At 44.6% G+C, this 20842-nt stretch overlaps 1 protein-coding gene across 1 annotated transcript in view; it reads right to left on the reverse strand.

Moving 5' to 3' along the window:
- LOC311115380 (kinesin-like protein KIF13B) overlaps positions 1–12996 on the reverse strand; it is a gene marked incomplete at its 3' end in the record, with an annotated part of 36601 nt that extends 23605 nt beyond the window's left edge. Inside the window, exons 1-3 of the mRNA XM_084190559.1 lie at positions 12831–12996; positions 11868–12207; positions 6157–6250 (exon numbers count right to left, since the gene is read on the reverse strand). Coding sequence (XP_084046685.1) covers positions 6157–6250; positions 11868–11937 — 164 coding nt within the window. The remainder of the gene's footprint in view (positions 1–6156; positions 6251–11867; positions 12208–12830) is intronic.
- Positions 12997–20842: the final 7846 nt, after the last annotated feature.

A 20842-nucleotide genomic window follows, 5' to 3' on the forward strand; every position in this document is an offset into this window, starting at 1 on the left:
GTGGAAGGCATAGGGAGGGTGAGTATGGAGAGGGACGAGGTTCAGCCTGGGCTACAGCATACTACAGGTAAGGGTTAGGGAGGGGGAGGGAGGGGGAGGAAGGATGGGGTAGGGGACACCCTCCCCTGTGCTCCTTACTGTACTATTGACATAAATAAAGTGATGCAAACTGGTGACCACTCCAATTTGCATACTGCCCCAACAGACCCATAGATTATGCAATCTATATTGCACTCAACACTGCCCTTTCCCACCTGGACAAAAGGAACACCTATGTGAGAATGCTGTTCATTGACTACATGTAGCTAAGCATTCAACACCATAGTGCTCTCAAAGCTCATCACTAAGCTAAGGACCCTGGGACTAAAACACCTACCTCTGTAACTGGATCCTGGACTTCCTAACGGGCCACCTCCAGGTGGTAAGGGTAGGCAACAACACATATGCCACGCTGATCCTCAACACGGGGGCCCTTTAGGGGTGCATGCTTAGTCCCCTCCTGTACTCCCTGTTCACCCATGACTGCGTGGCCAAGCACGACTCCAACACCATCATTAAGTTTGCTGACGACACAACGGTGGTAGGCCTGATCACCGACAACGATGAGACAGCCTATAGGGAGGTGGTCAAAGACCTGGCAGTGTGGTGCCAGGACAACAACCTCTCCCTCAACGTGATCAAGACAAAGGAGTTGATCGTGGACTACAGGAAAAGGAGGGCCGAGCACGCCCCCATTCTCAACGACGGGGCTGTAGTGGAGCAGGTTGAGAGCTTCAAGTTCCTTGGTGTCCACATCACCAACAAACTATCATGGTCCAAACACACCAAGACAGTCGTGAGGAGGGCACGACTAAGCATATTCCCCCTCAGGAGACTGAAAAGATTTGGCATGGGTCCTCAGATCCTCAAAAAGTTATACAGCTGCACCATCGAGAGCATCCTGACTGGTTGCATCACTGCCTGCTATGGCAACTGCTCGGCCTCCGACCACAAAGCGCTACAGAGGGTAGTGCGTACTTCCCAGTACATCACTGGGGCCAAGCTTCCTGCCATCCAGGACCTCTCTACCAGGCGGTGTCAGAGGAAGGCCCCCTTAAATTCCAAAGACTTCAGCCACCCTAGACTGTTCTCTCTGCTACAGCACAGCAAGCGGTACCGGAGCACCAAGTCTAGGTCCAAAAGGCTTCTTAACAGCTTCTACCCCCCAAGCCATAAGACTGCTGAACAGCTAATCAAATGGCTGCCCGGACTATTTGCATTGACCCCCCCCTCCCCCCCAAAAAAAGAATTACGCTGTTGCTACTCGCTGTTTATTATCAATGCATAGTCACTTTACCCATACCTACGTGTACATATCACTAAAAATTACCTTGACTAACCTGTACCCATGCACATTGACTTGGTACCGGTACCCCCTGTGTATAGCCTCGTTATAGTTATTTTATTGTTGCTCTTTAATTTTTTGCTTTAGTTTATTTAGTAAATATTTTTCTTAAAACTGCATTGTTGGTTAAGGGCTTGTAAGTAAGCATTTCACAGTAAGGTCTACACCCATTGTATTCGGCGCATGTGACAAATAAAATGTGATTTGATGGCCCAAAAAGATGATGATGATAATAATAATAATAATAATAATAATAATAATAATAATAATAAGCCATTTAGCAGACGCTTTTATCCAAAGCGACTTACAATCATGTATGCATACATTTTTACGTATGGGTGGTCCCGGGGATCGAACCCACTACCCTGGCGTTACAAGCACCATGCTCTACCAATTGAGCTACAGAGGATGACAATATTTTTTTGTGCGGAAACACGCGAAACATCTGTGTAAACTGCAAGACATTTTTTGTAATGAGGTTGTCACAAAAGCAAAATTTTTCTAACGATGTGATACCAGGCCAAGTATCACGAGTAGTATTGTGATACCACAGGGTTTGCCCCCTCATATATACCGGAAAAAATTTAACCGCAACATGCAACAATTTCAGCGATTTTACAGTTCATAAAAGGATATCAGTAAATTGAAATGAATGAATTAGTCCCTAATCTATGGATTTCACATTACTGGGCAGGGGCGCAGCCATGGGTGGGCCTGGGAGGGCTCAGCCAATCAGAATGAGTTTTTTTCCCACAAAAGGGCTTTATTACAGACAGAAACACTCCTCTGTTTCATCAGGGTGGCTGGTGTCAGACGATCCCGCAGGTGAAGAAGCCGGATTTGGAGGTCCTGGGCTGGTGCTGTTATACATGGTCTGCGGTTGTGAGGCCGGTTGGACGTAATGCCAAATTCTCTAAAACGACATTCAATTCTCTGGCAACAGCTCTGGTGGACATTGCTCACTCCCTGAAAACGTAAGACATTGGGCTCCCGAGTGGCGCAGCGGTCTAAGGCACTGCATCGCAGTGCTTGAGGCGTCACTACAGACCCGGGTTCGATCCCAGGCTGTCACAGCCGGCCGTGACCGGTAGACCCATGAGGCGGCGCACAATTGCCCCAGTGTCGGGGGAGGGTTTGGCCAGCAGGAATTTTCCTTGTCACATCGTGCTCTAGCGACTCCTTGTGGCGGGCCGGGCGCCTGCAAGCTGACTCCAGGTTAAGCGAGCAGTGTGTCAAGAAGCAGTGCGGCTTGCCAGGGTTGTGTTTCGGAGGACGCATGGCTCTCGACCTTTGCCTCTCCCAAGTCCGTAGTGGAGTTGCAGCGATGGGACAAGACTAACTACCAAATGGATATCACGAAATTGGGGAGAAAAATTTGTAAAAAATAAGATTTAGACATCTGTGGCATTGTGTGACAAAACGTATCATTTTATTGTTCCCAGATCATGCCGTTTAATCAGCTTCTTGATATGCCACACCTGTCAGGTGGATGGATTATCTTGGCAAAGGATAAATGCTCACTAACAGGGATGTAAACAAATTTGTGCACAACATTTCAGAGAAATAAGCTTTTTGTGCGTATGGAACATTTCTGGTATCTTTTATTTCAACTCATGAAACATGGGACCAACACTTTTCTGTTCAGTATAAATGCATTATGATCTGCATTTTCATTGTTTCAGTAAGGGGAAAACACACTAGGCCTATATGAAACCATCTTCAGCCTACTCTTCAGACAACTTTACACACATAGCCTACACACTCTCCCTGCCTCCCTCACCTACACTCTCGCTCACTCACTCCCACACACACATCCTCCTCTCTCGCTCACTCACTCCCACACACATCCTCTTTCTTTCTCTCTCGCTCACTCTCACATCCTCCTCTCTCCCTCTCCCACACACATCCTCCCCTCTCCCACCCTCCTTTCTCACACACACGCACGCGCACGCACACACACACAGCCGTGGTATATTGGCCATATACCACACCCCCTCGGGCCTTATTGCTTACATATATCAAATAAAATGAATAATGACATGTTGAGAGTTTGATCCCAGGTCTGACTGAATGAGTCAACACTGCATTCCAACACTTATGCAAATAAAGCCTTACATCACTATGCAAACTCCAATGGCAGCAGGAAGGATGAGCGAGTCAGCTGTCGGTCCACCTAGCCTCAGCCAGGTTATCAACAATAGACAGTCAGCCAGTCTGGTTGTCAGAGAAATGCAACAGACAGGGAGAGAGGAGTCTAGAGGAGTGGAGTTGGAGCCAGCGCGTTGGCAGTAACCTGCCTGTCTATGAGACATTTATGACACTGTGTGCAACAGGTCGGCCATATTGGAACAACAGTCACCCTCCCATCAGAGGTCCTCTGGCCTCGGTTGCTACAGTCTCATAACTCATTGTTGAGCCTTATGGCATAAAGGGCTGTCGTGTGTGTGTGTGTATGTGCCTGTCCTGTGTGCGTGCTTCCATGTTCTTCATGTAGTGAAAGTCCTTGAAGGTAGTGTTCGACTACAAGGACTGCGTGAGCAAGCGGCCAGTTCGTCTTGATGGAGCACATTCAGTTCCAGCCAGGGAGGGACACTCGGGGAGTGTCAGTGTACTGTAGGCCTATTGACCATTCATTAGACAGGCCCTATCTGACATTATCCTTTTCCACTCATGAATCACAATACACCAGATCAGGCAACACAGAAGCTGCTCCAGTTTCAACTGTTCTGCCTATGGAAACCTGACCTGTTCACCGGACGTGCAACGTTGTCCCGGAACTGCTGCTTTCAACTCTCCCTCTCTCTACTGCACCTGCAGTCTTGACCTCTGAATGCTCGGCTATGAAAAGCCAACTGACATTTACTCCTGAGGTGCTGACCTGTTGCACCCTCTATAACCACTGTGATTATTATTTGACCCTGCTGGTTATCTATGAGCGTTTGAACATCTTGAAGAACGATCTGGCCTTAATGGCCATGTACTGTTATAATCTGCACCCGGCACAGCCAGAAGAGGACTGGCCACCCCTCAGAGCCTAGTTCCTCTAGATTTCTTCCTAGGTTCCTGCCTTTCTAGGGAGTTTTTCCTAGCCACCGTGCTTCTACATCTGCATTGCTTTCTGTTTGGGGTTTTAGGCTGGGTTTGGTATAAGCACTTTGTGACGTCTGCTGACAAGCATTTCGCTACACGCAATAACATCTGCTAAACACATGTACATGACCAAAACATTTGATTTGATGTAAAAAGGGCTTTATAAATACATTTGATTGATTGACAGATTGTTTGTAACTATGGCTACAGGGGAGAACACACCTTTATGGTCGTTAACTTTAAGACACAGGAACAGAGACAAAACATTAGCAGTTCAATGTTCCACTAGTCACAATGGAGAGAGATCAGTCAGACAGGCAACAAGGTCCCATGCTGGGAGCAGGAAAAAGGAAAGGGGTGTGGAGGGATACAGATTGGGTTAGGCCTACGTCGTCTGAGAGAAAGCTCCAGTGGAAGCGCTGTCTGCTACTGGAGCTCATGGGGAGTGGGGTGGATATCTGGGAGTGGGGTGGATATCTGGGAGTGGGGTGGATATCTGGGAGTGGGGTGGATATCTGGGAGTGGGGTGGATATCTGGGAGTGGGACCCCCTCCGCCACCACAGGCACAGATCAACTCAAAAATCAAATAAAATGTTATTTTCCACATGTGCCGAATACAACAGGTGTAGACCTTACAGTGAAATGCTTACTTACAAGCTCATACTGCAGTCGTGTGAACTGGGGCCATAGGAGGCATCTGGGGCCCTATGGCAATGAAAGCCTATGGGAGTGGGAGAGGAGCCTCTGTCCTAAATAAACCAAAGAAACTGGGCACAACACTGAGCTGTGTATACTGCAGACAGTTGTGTGAACTGGGGCCATAGGAAGGCATCTGGTGCCATGGGAGTTAGTAGAGGCTCTATAGGAGTGAGTGAATGAGTGAGGAGGGCCTCTCTCTACCATTCATCTCTTCATCCCAGCCTGAGCCCCAGCAGCAGGTCCCACAACATTTAAGTGTCTGCAGTGTGATGGGGAGCAGCCGGCTCCGTCTTTCTCCTCCAAGTTTGAAACCTGGTCCCCCCCACCCACCGCCACCTCTCTCCCCATGGTCTCCCAGCTGGAAAGAAAGAAAGAAAGAAAAGGAGGCAGAGAAAGAGAGAAATGATAGCGCATCCCTTGTTTAACCCCATAAAAGTCAGTGGAGGATCTTTATGGCCGACAGATGCTAAAGCAAACGTGTGCTTCTTCTTTCTCTTCCTTTTTTGAATGTCTCTCGCTCCCTTGCTTCTCCAAAAGTAAAGTTCTCCAAAAGCAAAAGGGGGTTCCGTAAAAGGGGGTTCCGTGGTCGCCTAGTATTGACCTGTGTGACCTCCCCCCTGCGTTGTCAGGGCAACGGAAGAGCTGAGAAACAGAGAGGAAGTCAGCCGGAGGAGAGTTATGCCCCAACACAGGCAGGATGAGGAGCAGCAGGCAGCCTGGGAGAGAGAGGGCTGGGCCGTTGACTGACACACACACACTTTCACAAACACACTCTCTCCCTAGCTCTCACACACAGAACTGCTCAACCCATCTTCCTGACCCAAATCATTGTTCACTCAGCAGGCGATACAGCCAGACTGTTGACACGCATACATAGTCATGTGACACTCTCTAAATCCCTTTACTGGACTCCCACTCTCTTTCAACAACTGAAACTGAGTCCCATGGGTTTGCGCGCACACACACACACACACACACCAACCTGGAGTCTCCCTTGCCCAGGTTTCCTCCGCCTGGGTGAAGGATGGTCTGGTTGCCTTCCATATCCACAATACATTTTGTGTTCAGGTCCTTTTCTGTGAGGGAGAGAGAAGGGAAAAGGTTCACGGTACTGTACAAACAATCAGAACAACCTCCAGTTGCAGGGTAGGTACTCCATCGTGTGGGCATCATGTGGGTACATCATCATGTGACTAGAAAGGAGAATAACCGTACACTGTTTACACTGTGGACCTGTATGGCTCAGTTGGTAGAGCATGGCGCCTGCAACGGCAGAATTGTGGGTTCGATTCCCAGAGCCACCCATGCGAAAAATTTATGCACACATGACTAAGTCGCTTCGGATAAAAGTGTCTGCTAAATGGCATTTGAATTCAATCACTTTTTGACAGCATCCCCTATGATTTAAACAACACTTTCCATTAGGACTGTCCCTGACTTTCAAAAATCTTGGTCGACCGAAAGCCTCCGTTCTTTCGACCAATCGATTGGTCGAAATTGTTAAACATGTATTTTTCAATTTATAGACACCCTAAGTTTTTTAATAAAATGTACTAAACTCAGCAAAAAAAGAAAGAAACTCTCACTGTCAACTGCGTTTATTTTCAGCAAACTTAACATGTGTAAATATTTGTATGAACATAAGATTCAACAACTGAGACATAAACTGAACAAGTTCCACAGACATGTGACTAACAGAAATTGAATAATGTGTCCCTGAACAAAGGGGGGGTCAAAATCAAAAGTATGTTACTCCACTCTTCCACCAAGGCACCTGCAAGATCCCGGACAATTCTGGGGGATGGCCCTAGCCCTCACCCTCCGATCCAACAGGTCCCAGACGTGCTCAATGGGATTGCGATCCGGGCTCTTCGCTGGCCATGGCAGAACACTGACATTCCTGTCTTGCAGGAAATCACGCACAGAACGAGCAGTATGGCTGGTGGCATTGTCATGCTGGAGGGTCATGTCAGGATGAGCCTGCAGGAAGGGTACCACATGAGGGAGGAGGATGTCTTCCCTGTAACGCACAGCGTTGAGATTGCCTGCAATGACAACAAGCTCAGTCCGATGACGCTGTGACACACCGCCCCAGACCATGATGGACCCTCCACCTCCAAATCGATCCTGTACGTCCTGTCTCCCTGTAGCGCTGTCTTAGGCGTCTCACAGTACGGACATTGCAATTTATTGCACTGGCCACATCTGCGGTCCTCATGCCTTCTTGCAACATGCCTAAGACACGTTCACGCAGATGAGCAGGGACCCTGGGCATCTTTCTTTTGGTGTTTTTCATAGTCAGTAGAAAGGCCTCTTTAGTGTCCTAAGTTTTCATAACTGTAACCTTAATTGCCTACAGTCTGTAAGCTGTTAGTGTCTTAACGACCGTTCCACAGGTGCATGTTCATTAATTGTTTATGGTTCATTGAACAAGCATGGGAAACAGTGTTTAAACCCTTTACAATGAAGATCTGTGAAGTTATTTGGATTTTTACGAATTATCTTTGAAAGACAGGGTCCTGACAAAGGGAAGTGTCTTTTTTTGCTGAGTTTTATGCATTGAGCTTGTCTGATGCTTAAAGCTAACTGTTTGATGAAATAGGACAAATGACTCAAGAGGGCGCCAGAGATCTAGATAACCAGAAGAAAAAAAACATAACCTGACCCAACTATTCTCTTTCCGCTCCTGCTGGCTTTCGCAGATTCTGTCATTACTCTACTGAAGTTGCCGGTAGTTGGCCTCACGAGGAGTCGGCAACCTTTCTCATGTGGAATGCCAATTTATCTTACCATTTCTACTGATCTGCGTGCCAGTTATGGTTTTCATGTGCACATTTTCATTTAATAACGTCTTCATATCTCAAAATCATTGTCATGTGGTTAATCAAAATTCTATCCAAATCTAAATGAAAATGATACAAACCTAAAAAGTAACTTCTATTGTCATTGTCAACTATGTAAAAATAGCCTACCTAAAGCCAACAAATAAAAACATTGCAGCTTGGAGGTAGAAAGTATCCTGATAAAAATAAAAATCCTATAAATCACATTGGCTACACATGGCCTGTCTGCAACAAACTTGAAACATTGTATCAACTATTAACTTGGGTCTGGCCTGAAGCTAGCGAACATGCAACATTGTATAAAATATTCTGGGCCCTCAGAGTTTCCAGCTCCAGTGAGCTCGGGACAGACAGCTTTAGGCTATTTGCGCAAGGGATAAGAAGCAGTGCTTGACTTGGGCAGGAGCTCACCGGAGCGGAGTACCGGTGCCTCAAATGTTCTACTGTTTGAGCTCCTGTTCCTCTTATAGAATATTAGCTCAAAAGTATTGTGGAGCTCCTGCACCTACAGTTGAAGTCGGAAGTTTACATACACTTAGGTTGGAGTCCTTAAAACTCGTTTTTCAACCACTCCACACATTTCTTGTTAACGAACTATAGTTTTGGCAAGTCGGTTAGGACATCTACTTTGTGCATGACACAAGTAATTTTTCCAACAATTGTTTACAGACAGATTACTTCACTTATAATTCACTGTATCACAATTCCAGTGGGTCAGAAGTTGACATACACTAAGTTGACTGTGCCTTTAAACAGCTTGGTAAATTCCAGAAAATGATGTCATGGCTTTAGAAGCTTCTGATAGGCTAATTGACATCATTTTAGTCAATTGGATGTGTACCTGTGGATGTATTTCAAGGCCTACCTTCAAACTCAGTGCCTCTTTGCTTGACATCATGGGAAAATCAAAAGAAATCAGCCAAGACCTCAGAAAAAGAATTGTAGACTTCCACAAGTCTGGTTCATCCTTGGGAGCAATTTCCAAACGCATGAAGGTACCACGTTCATCTGTACAATGCAAGTATAAACACCATGGGACCATGCAGCCGTCATACCGCTCAGGAAGGAGACGCGTTCTGTCTCCTAGAGATTAACGTACTTTGGTGCGAAAAGTGCAAATCAATCCCAGAACAACAGCAACGGACCTTGTGAAGATGCTGGAGGAAACAGGTACAAAAGTATCTATATCCACAGTAAAACGAGTCCTATATTGACATAACCTGAAAGGTCGCTCAGCAAGGAAGAAGCCACTGCTCCAAAACTGCCATAAAAAAGCCAGACTACGGTTTGCAAATGCACATGGGGACAAAGATCGTACTTTTTGGAGAAATGTCCTCTGGTCTGATGAAACATAAATAGAACTGTTTGGCCATAATGACCATCGTTATGTTTGGAAGAAAAAGGGTGTTACTTGCAAGCCGAAGAACACCATCCCAACCGTAAAGCACAGGGGTGGCAGCATCATGCTGTGGGGGTGCTTTGCTGCAGGAGGGTCTGGTGCACTTCACAAAATAGATGGCATCATGAGGAAGGAAAATTATGCGGATATATTAAAGCAACATCTTAAGACATCAGTCAGGAAGTTAAAGCTTGGTCGCAAATGGGTCTTCCAAATGGACAATGACCCCAAGCATACTTCCAAAGTTGTGGCAAAATGGCTTAAGGACAACAAAGTCAAGGTATTGGAGTGGCCATCACAAAGCCCTGACCTCAATCCTATAGAACATTTGTGGGCAGAACTGAAAAAGCAACTGCAAGGAGGCCTACAAACCTGACTCAGTTACACCAGCTCTGTCAGGAGGAATGGGCCAAAATTCACCCAACTTATTGTGGGAAGCTTGTGGAAGGCTACCCGAAACATTTGACCCAAGTTAAACAATTTAAAGGCAATGCTACCAAATACTAATTGAGTGTATGTAAACTTCTGACCCACTGGGAATGTGATGAAAGAAATAAAAGCTGAAATAAATAATTCTCTCTACTATTATTCTGACATTTCACATTCTTAAAATAAAGTGGTGATCCTAACTGACCTAAGACAGGGAATGTATACTAGGATGAAATGTCAGGAATTGTGAAAAACTGAGTTTAAATGTATTTGGCTAAGGTGTATGTAAACTTCCGACTTCAACTGTATATGGTAAAATAAGGTATACCACCAAGCCCTAATTCAAATGATGTTAACTGATGTGGCAAATGCAATGGAATGTCTTTTTTCTAATGTCAGTCGAGTTGAATCAACAAATCAAAGCACATATTGATGGATACACTTCCTGCTTTTACCTCCTCGCAATGACCGCCAGTCCACCCATTATGCCATCATTGACTTGAATGGGGAGGCCCGTTATATTCATTCCGGAGGAGAAGAGAACATGTGAGTCTTAAAATGTTTTTTTTTTTTTTTTTACAGTGACTGGAGTCATTTTGCTGGCAATTACCGCCATCCAAAATGCCATTACCGTCACAGCCCTAGTGTGTGTGTGTGTGTGAGGGGCATCATCACATGGGCCACACAGAGTTCACTGGTAGTACGGATCAGTGTGTGTGTTCATACACCTGCTAATCATGTTATAACCAGTTATGACTGTTCTATGACTTTCAGGAATAGCATTGAGATCTTCCTTTTCTCAAAGGAAATGGATGGAAGAAAAATATCTGAAATGAAATGCAACGGAGAAGAGACTAATATCCTGTTGGTATTCATCTCTCATCTTCCACCAGATTCCCTCCAGTACCAGCACATTTTCCATTGGCACTTTCGCTTTCTTCCATGCGGTAAGTGAAACAGCACTGGGCTTGGTTGGTGGTACAATGGGCATGACATCAGTGTGGAAATGGAAAAGCCATGTCTATGCTGTGACTGGGATGGAGCCGATGGGGCTGTTCTTCCAAGGCCTCTCAGTAACTCCTCTGCCGCCATGGGAACGTGGTCAGTTATGCAATGCTAGCAAATAGTCATTTCAAACTGACTCCCTTCCTGCCTTTGTCCAGCACAGCCAGAGAGCAGCTAGCTCCGACTGCCACACACATTTATTAGAGGCCAAGGTTGAAAGAGAAATATGATGCCTTGCCATAACACCAGGGATACATTTCTCGAGATGTCAGTAACGCATAAACCATCATCAGTGTGAAAGATAAAATGAAGTTATGTTCTGATTTGTGTGGTTATTAACAATTCTATTACAGTTTATCTTCAAAGAAGCGGCTTCAGTCTATGGTCTGTTTTGGTGGGAATTCAATTCATTTGCAGACAGTGGGCTACTATCAAAATGGACAAGGATATGAGTAGTGGGGGATATAACTGTCTGAATGGGTACATACTGATTCTGCCCTGGGCTTGTTTCACTGCATGCTAAACCGCTTTGGATGGAGGCTACGAGAGCGAAAGCTAGTCAAGTTCCCCGTCTTGTGACCGATTTCTATGCTATGTGAGAAGGAACACGTGACCGCTACATTGTAGCTAGACAGTATTTTCTGCCTCAGTAGACTCCTGTACCTCCAGACATGTTCTCCCACGGCTAAATTCGACTTGGCACACACGGCTAAAATGTAATTTATTTCCCCCGAGCGGCATTCATAGCCCGCATTATAATTGATCGAATCATTTGAGTGTGCGCGCACAGATTCATTAACGGGAGGCATGTCACTGTGCATTCATTACCGCGGCTTATGTTATGAAAGGGTGACTACACATGTTCAGGCCGATCACATTAACTTCTTCCATAGGCAGCTAGTTTGTGTATTATGGACCAGGGTGTCCAAAACCATTTAGTACCGTGGATTTTAGGCCCGTTTCACAACAACTGAGCCAAGTGTCATGTCATCAATTTAGCCAGCTAATGTTACTCACCTCTCCTGTTCATGGGACGAACACGGACTGCGACCTTCACATTCGAGTCGTTGAGACTGGTCTCCCCCATTGTGTCCACTGTCTCGGAGATAAGTTACAGGTCCGCTCCGGTAGATTATAATGATCCCCAATGGACTCAAGTCGAAGAATCATCCAGAATCCTTGATATGTGGTGCTAGCTGCCTGGTCAGCCAGCTAGTTACAAAGGTTCGTCCTCATATATGGCACTTTCCATCATCACACAATGGCTTGCTACTAGGAGGGGAATTCTCTCTCCTTCTTCAGCAAATCTTCAATAAACGGCTGTCCTCCAGATCATGCATGTCCCGAGGGGTTTGATCTGTAAAATACAATCCAGAAAATGCGTCAATAAATGCTGAAAACAAGCAATAACTCTTATGAGCTTCACACTGGATCAATTTGATTGTCTTCCCAAGACAAGAGTCCACACATGACAGGTTAGCTGTTGGTGCTAATAAGGTCGCTAATAGTTGCTTTTGCGATGTACACGTCTTTGGCATTCACCTGTAAGCATTTAAGACTCAGCTAAACATTTTCAATTAAGTTAATTAACGCGTAAGAAAGCATATTCATGGATACCTTGGCTATGAGCTAACCAAGCAAAATTATCGTTCGTTTTGATACGCTAACACTGACATCTTGCCCTCGGAAAAAACTATTGTCTGTGTCTTCAAACAACAGAATGACAGCAACTATTGATTAAAGGACACACCCAACAAGTATACCTAATAACTGAATAGTTTATACCAAGATAGTTTCGATACGCAAACAACGTAATATATTTGCTTTGCGACCGAACCCCCTTGGCTGACAAAATTAGGTCGTTAGCGAGCTACATAGCTAATAATGCAATGCTAACTAGCTAGCCAAATAACTAACGGGCTGGGTCGAGGAACTCAACTTCGCGACATAGCTACAAGAAAGTGCTGGGGTTCAATATACCGGCTAACGACGCTGTTCCATGTTTTAAAATACACTCTTCTTCGGAACGGAAGTTCAATGGTGCTGTGTGGTTTCAGATTCAGTGTCAGATTAGTGTCTCCGTTCTCTTCGCCAAATGTTCCACCTGTTTGCCGAACAACTCCCTGTCTCAGCACCGTGTTCTATTCCGATGATTCTGTTGGCGAGCTCTCAACCTGGGGGAAACCTCGTGCCCGCCCCTTCCTGCAGGGAAGGTCGGTAGCAAATCTTAAGCAACGTTTAACTGCCATAACATTGCAGGAAAAATTGTGATTTTTGTGTTCGAAAACAGTCATGTCATTTGAAACAAATGAAATGTTTCTCTTAGGTGAAATACATTATATTTAGAAGTGCAACGTTGAAGAACATTGTAGAAAGAAATGCGGAAAGACTCCCTCGCCATAATGGTAAGGTCAAACACATATAACATTTTGTGTAGGTAGGCTACACAAATCTATTTAGGCTTACAATTGATTTGTTTACAATAGGCTAGGCCTACATGTTCACCATTGTTGATCTTAGGTATAATGTTGTGTGTTTGACCGCCACATTCCTCTTCTACTGTACTGTTTTTAATTGGATGAATGTCAGTCAGTGCTAGCTGGCTGCCAACAAAGCAGTGCTGTCACAATTTCTCTGTGTCAATCATAAAACACCATAACATGACCGCGAGAGTTAATCATTTATTATAACGAGCTGGCACCCTGCTTATGACTGAGTCAACTGGCCTATAAAAGAGGGATCGCCCCTTTCAACACGCCTATCATTCATCAATGCAAACGTATGTCAAGGTCCAAAAGGTAATCTTTTAAAGGGCCATGTGCTGCAGGCCTTTGGTGCTTCCTGGTTCAATGCAAACCACATGGTGTGACAGCTGGCACCTTATGCAACTGGTTAGTTGACCTGCATGGGTCGATAAAGAGCTATGCAAACTACTGAAATAGTTTCAAAACAAGGAAGGGGACATGGGACAACTGCTGCTTATGTTTATACAGCAGAAGGGATTTATTTTACAGCGATATGGCGACACCTGCTGGTAATAGCCGTATAGTGAAGTAAGCACCAGAGTTGGGCTCAACTCAGACTTGAATTGACAATGCCTTATAAATTACAATTCAATTCTTGAATTTGAATTGAAGTAGTAAACATAATACAGAATTGCAATTTGAATTTGATAATACAGAATTGCAATTCGAATTTGATTTAAAGGAAATATAATTCAGTGAAATTCAATGAAATTCAAATGCCTCTTCCATATTAGGTGTAGTGTATACAAATATGCATATTGTACATAAAACATCAAACATTTCGTTGTATAGGCCTACATGCATATAACATATTGTTGTAACAATTGATTTTCAGGACAAACTCTTAAAATGAATGATCAAGGAAAACAAATTGGCTATTCTAAGCACTAAGGTTAAAAGAGTATATGAACATTGTTTCCAGAGAAAAGTTATATATTCTTTAGTATCTGGAAGTGTGACCTGTCAGATTCAATGAAACTCTATGACTGAGTTTAATTGCACTGAATTAAATTCTACTTCCAGTGAGGTGTGGCGAATATAATTCAAATTTCAACTCATGAGTTGAATGGGAGTAAATTCCTAAATTTTGAATTGAGCTCAACCCTGGTATGAACCCCTTCACACATTTTAAAGGAATAGATTGGAGTGGAAACTCTGTCAATTCACTCCATGAGGGGGAGTATCAAGTGCACATGTAAGGGTGAAGGTTGAGAATCAGATTGCAGCCAGTGGGTGAATCTCAATTGTATTTCCTTTATTTTTTGTGTCTTTTTTCCCTTGAAACGCATTTGGTACCACTAGTTAGTAGAATATGTAGTGCATCTACACTGGACAGCACTAGAGGGAGCCATGCTACCAGACTCAAGCACTAGAGGGAGCCATGCTACCAGACTCAAACACTAGAGGGAGCCATGCTACCAGACTCAAGCACTAGAGGGAGCCATGCTACCAGACTCAAGCACTAGAGGGAGCCATGCTACCAGACTCAAGCACTAGAGGGAGCAATGTTACCAGACTCAGAACCGTGCTATTCTATTGCGCTCATTTCAGAGAAAACTATTGCAGTCATTCATCTCATAGTTCAAATTAAATATTTGTGTGAAGGTGCTAGACACTCCCATAACCAATTAGGGATCCCCATAATCTTGCAAAGATTAGAATTCTTGGATCATGATCTCCTACATGTTTAGAAAACCCCTCTTGCTCTTTCTTTCCCCTTCAGTGTTGACATATTTGAAGGAACATATTTGAAGGAACACATTTGAAGGAACTGTGGAAGCAATGGTGGAAGCTTGTCTCTTCAGGTCTGCAAACAACATGGGTTGGGATAAGTGGCTCTACTTTCTTAACATAAGTCTCTCTCTCTCTCTCTCTCTCTCTCTCTCTCTCTCTCTCTCTCTCTCTCTCTCTCTCTCTCTCTCTCTCTCTCTCTCTCTCTCTCTCTCTCTCTCTCTCTCTCTCTCTCTTTCTGTTTCTGTTGGAGCAAAATGTGAATGCCCTTGCTGCTGCCTTGTCCCTTGGTCAACTATAGAGCAAAAGGCTGTCGGTTGAGTAAGATGTTGAAGGACCTGTTCATTGTGTAACGCTAAGAGCTCTCCAGACCCACTAATGGAGTGAAATTACAAGGACAGACAGAGCTGTGCAGTAAGTTATTGCAGTTTGTGTGTGTGTGTATGTGTTTGTGTTATTGCGGTGAGGTGTCTCCATCCTCTCCTCAACTGCTTATGACTCACAAAAGACGTTTGAACCAAAGTGAACTTCTGCCAAAGAAAGTTGGTCTGGGGAACTCCACTAACATAGATCTAAAGTGGCTTTGTGTAGCTGCAGTGGTTCAAGGGTTCATCTCCCTCTTTCTTGCAAAATGCCACAAAAATCTGTTATCATAGTTACCGCAAATCAAATCACATTTTATTGGTCGCATACACATATTTAGCAGATGTTATTGCGGGTGTAGCGAAATGCTTGTGTTCCTAGCTCCAACAGTGCAGTAATATCTAACAATACACACGAATCTAGAATGTAAAAGAATGGAATTAAGAAATATATAAATATTAGAGTCATTGATTAGAGATTAGACGCATTAAATGTCTCTTGCATTTGTGTGTGTGTGTTTACAGATGTTGTGTGTACAGACTCAGAGTGTCTTTGAAGCTGGCTAATTTAATGTAAATGTTACGGCTGTTGTAGCACTCTGGATAGCCGGTGGTAACCACGACCCCCTGGCAGGACCTGGGAAGGAGAGGCTGTGATGTGAGCAGCCAAGCGCTGAGGGGTTTCCTATGCAAAGGGAAAGGGCTTTGAACCTGGTCTCCTTTCCACTCAGGCCCTCTACCTCTCTTTCTCATTTTACCGCTCTCTCTCTCTCTGTCTCTCTCTCTGTTTACCTCTTCTCTGTCTCTCGATGCCCGTGGGTGTGCGCCCGTGGGTGTGCCTGTCTGCGTCAGTGCGCCCGCGCGTGTGTGTGTGTGATGATGGCAGCTGATATAATGCGTAGGCGAAGGTCTCCTGGATTAAGGGGCCAACGTGGTCTCTCCTTATCAGCTGCTTCATTAAGATGACATGATTAGAGTAAATGTTCCGGCCACTGATCAGACGGAAGCATGGCAGGGGACGTGCGTGTGTGTAAGCTGGGAAGAGAAAGGGGCGGTGTTGATTGATTTTAAGAATGACCCTTATCTTTCCTTTGGCAGTTCAGAGAGCAAGGACAATAGGTAACAACACATCTGCCACACTGATCCTCAACACGGGGGCCCCTCAGGGGTGCGTGCTCAGTCCCCTCCTGTACTCCCTGTTCACCCATGACTGCATGGCCAGGCACGACTCCAACACCATCATTAAGTTTGCCGACGACACAACAGTGGTAGGCCTGATCACCGACAACGATGAGACAGCCTATAGGGAGGAGGTCAGAGACCTGGCCGTGTGGTGCCAGGATAACAACCTCTCCCTCAACGTGACCAAGACAAAGGAGATGATTGTGGACTACAGGAAAAAAAAGAGGACTGAGCACGCCCCCATTCTCATCGACGGGGCTGTAGTGGAACAGGTTGAGAGCTTCAAGTTCCTTGGTGTCCACATCACCAACGAACTATCATGGTCCAAACACACCAAGACAGTCGTGAAGAGGGCACAACAAAGCCTATTCCCCCTCAGGAGACTGAAAAGATTTGGCATGGGTCCTCAGATCCTCAAAAAATTCTACAGCTGCACCATCGAGAGCATCCTGACTGGTTGCATCACCGCCTGGCATGGCAACTGCTTGGCCTCCGACCACAAGGCACTACAGAGGGTAGTGCGTATGGCCCAGTACATCACTGGGGCCAAGCTTCCTGCCATCCAGGACCTCTATACCAGGCGGTGTCAGAGGAAGGCCCTCAAAATTGTCAAAGACTCCAGCCACCCTAGTCATAGACTGTTCTCTCTGCTACAGCACGGCAAGCGGTACCGGAGTGCCAAGTCTAGGTCCAAAAGACTTCTCAACAGCTTCTACCCCCAAGCCATAAGACTCCTGAACAGCTAATCATGGCTACCCAGACTTTTTTTTTTGTTGTTTTATTTTTACTTTTTTGTTAAAAATAAATTCACTGTTGGTTAAGGGCTGTAAGTAAGCATTTCACTGTAATGTCTGCACCTGTTGTATTCGGCGCATGTGGCCAATACAATTTGATTTGATTTGATTTGATCACTTGGGTGCCAAATGGAGATTTCAATATTACTCAAAACTCAGCTACAAATCAGAACCAAATGTAGCTATTTCTTCAACCACAGCATGATATCTCCCAGTGGGTAATGCACAGGTGAAAGGTTTCATGTTGTATGTTTTTCAGCACAGTACGGTTCCAGCAACTATGGTGGATGCGTAACCAGGCCAGTATAGCTTGGCTTGGCTTGGCTTGGTTTGTCCTTATGTGAATCAGGCAAAACATTTGCCACTACCGTTTTTCTTTGAATCTCTTTTACCCGTAGCATGACCCGATAGCAGTGAATGCAGAACCACTTTCTCCCTCTTAAGAACTATTCAACCTCAACTAATGCACCTTCAGATCAATAGGGAATTACATAGAGAGTTGGCCTTGAAGACCAGGTTTGTAATTGGTGGTAAGTAACCAGGTCAACGATTTGATTAACCTCTGAGAAGTAAATAGAAACCGCAGTCTATTTGTGGTTGTGAAATGGAAATGGAGAGGAGAGAGGTTTTTAAGTCAGCATAATTTCAAGGAGGATTCCAGTATCTCATTCGGGCAGTGTAATGCTACTTTGTTCCACTGCAATTGCAGAAGTGTGTGTGTGTGTGTGTGTGTGTGTGTGTCTGCAAGCGAGCTAGCCTATGTATGTATGCGTGCCAGCGAGCAAGTGTATGTGTTTGTGTGTGTGTCTGAGTGAGTCATGCAGGCCCAAAATGCTGTGTCCAAATAGAGGATTAGAGGCAGAAGCCTGGAGAGTCAGAGGTGGATGCTCATCTTCTCACGGTGAGGGAACATTCAAAAAGAGAGAGAGAGAGAGAGTATGTGTTCATTGTATGCTAAAGGTGATAGAGTGAGTGTTTATTCAGTGCCTTGCAAAAGTATTCATCCCCCTTGGCGTTTTTCCTATTTTGTTGCATTACAACCTGTAATTTAAATGGATTTTTATTTGGATTTCATGTAATGGACATACACAAAATCTCAGTATATATACACCTGTTCTGAATGGCCCCAGAGTCTGCAACACCACTAAGCAAGGGGCACCACTAGGCAAGCGGCACCATGAAGACCAAGGAGCCCACCAAAACTCACGGCCAGGCAAGGAGGGCATTAATCAGAGAGGCAACAAAGATACCAACTATAACCCTGAAGGAGCTGCAAAGCTCCACAGCGGAGATTGGAGTATCTGTCCATAGGACCACTTTAAGCCATACACTCCACAGAGCTGGGCTTAACGTAAGAGTGGCCAGAAAAAAGCCATTGCTTAAATAAAAAAATAAGCAAACACGTTTGGTGTTCGCCAAAAGGCATGTGGAAGACTCCCCAAACATATGGAAGAAGTTACTCTGGTCAGATGAGACTAAAATTGAGCTATTTGGCCATGAAGGAAAACGCTATGTCTGGCGCAAACCCAACACCTCTCATCACCCTGAGAACACCATCACCACAGTGAAGCATGGTGGTGGCAGCATCATGCTGTGGGGATGTTTTTCACCGGCAGGGACTGGGAAACTGGTTAGAATTGAAGGAATGATGGAAGGTGCTAAATACAGGGAAATTCTTGAGGGAAACCTGTTTCAGTCTTCCAGAGATTTGAGACTGGGACGGAGGTTCACCTTCCAGCAGGACAATGACCCTAAACATACTGCTAAAGCAACACTCGAGTGGTTTAAGGAGAAACATTTAAATGTCTTGGAATGGCCTTGTCAAAGCCCAGACCTCAATCCAATTGAGAATCTGTGGTATGACTTAAAGATTGCTGTACACCAGCAGAACCCATCCAACTTGAAGGAGCTGGAGCAGTTTTGCCTTGAAGAATGGGCAAAAATCTCAGTGGCTAGATGTGCCAAGCTTATAGAGACATACCCCAAGAGACTTGAAGCTGTAATTTCTGAAAAAGGTTGCTCTACAAAGTATTGACTTTGGGGGGTGAATAGTTATGCACGCTCAAGCTTTCTTTTTTTTGGTCTTATTTCTTGTTTGTTTCACAAAAAAAAATATTTTGCATCTTCAAAGTGGTAGGCATGTTGTGTAAATCAAATGATACAACCCCCCCCAAAAATCCATTTAAATTCCAGGTTGTAAGGTAACAAAATAGGAAAAATGCCAAGGGGGGTGAATACTTTCGCAAGCCACTGTATATGGTCTCACAAGCACTCTACATTGTGTGAGGGTAACTCATATTGAACAGCAGCACACAGATGCCGTCCATATGTGGAAGAGATACAGTTCCTAATCCTCTATATGTAAAGCTTGGATGGCAACCTCTCTTCTCCATCATCCCCTATTTCCATCCCTTCATCTTCAGGCCATTTCCCTTTATCCAACCTAATCACCATATCCATTCCATTCATGGCCCAACTTCTGATTGCAACTCCATTTCATTTCAAAATGAAACGCTGCCATTTTTTCAGTTACCTCAGTGGCTAATATCCTAAACGTCAGGTGATAGCTGAGACTGAGAGTGGTTTGACGCAGACAATAGTATTTTATGGTCGTTGGTTGCAGCCAGCGATGACCGTATAGACTCCCATTATTGAGGGTTCTATTAAGACAGATGAATTGAGAGGGTTTATGGATAGGGGGTAATTACTTAAGCAAGGGAATTGAATCTGTTGTCTAACCGCTGCCCGCTTGCGGTCACACAGAATGGCATTGTGGGTAAATTGGTCCCGGAGGTGTCCCCTGTGGGTTTAGAGACTGAGGAAATGGAGAAAAAAAAACAGACACATATTGACTGATATCTTTCATCTGCTGTAAGTGATTTATTTTCATATTTTCAAGTGGAAAAAAGTGGAGAAAAATCTTCTTAACAAAGACCTGTTTTTTTGTTTGTTTGTGAGTATTACATTGTATTGATTAGTTTGTTCCTGGCCATGGATGGTTTTCTCTCTCACGCTACAGTCACTGTGTTGTCCTCTCTTCTCCCTTTATCCTCTCCTCCATTCACCCTCATCAAACCTCTCCACCCTGCTCACCATCTCTTCTGAACTTCAGTGTCATTGTGTCATTCAAAACAGTGCTATTGCCCTATACAGAATGCTCAATCCAATACTGCACTGTAATATGTAATAGCACAACAGTGACTGGAGAACCTTCGAAATGAGTGACGCTCATTAGCCAACAAATCGTGCATTGAGTGAAAATAAATAAATAAAATATTAGTAATGATCAAACTAATTAGGCATGGTCTGGATGTTGTCCTGGGAGACCTTTGAGCATAATGGAAGAATTAAGTTGTGTTGTACTATAGGTAATGTACGCCATTATGTCAGACTGAGAA

This window comes from Coregonus lavaretus, assembly GCF_964263955.1.
Source record: "Coregonus lavaretus genome assembly, contig: HAP1_SCAFFOLD_2634, whole genome shotgun sequence".
Lineage (NCBI taxonomy): Eukaryota > Metazoa > Chordata > Actinopteri > Salmoniformes > Salmonidae > Coregonus > Coregonus lavaretus.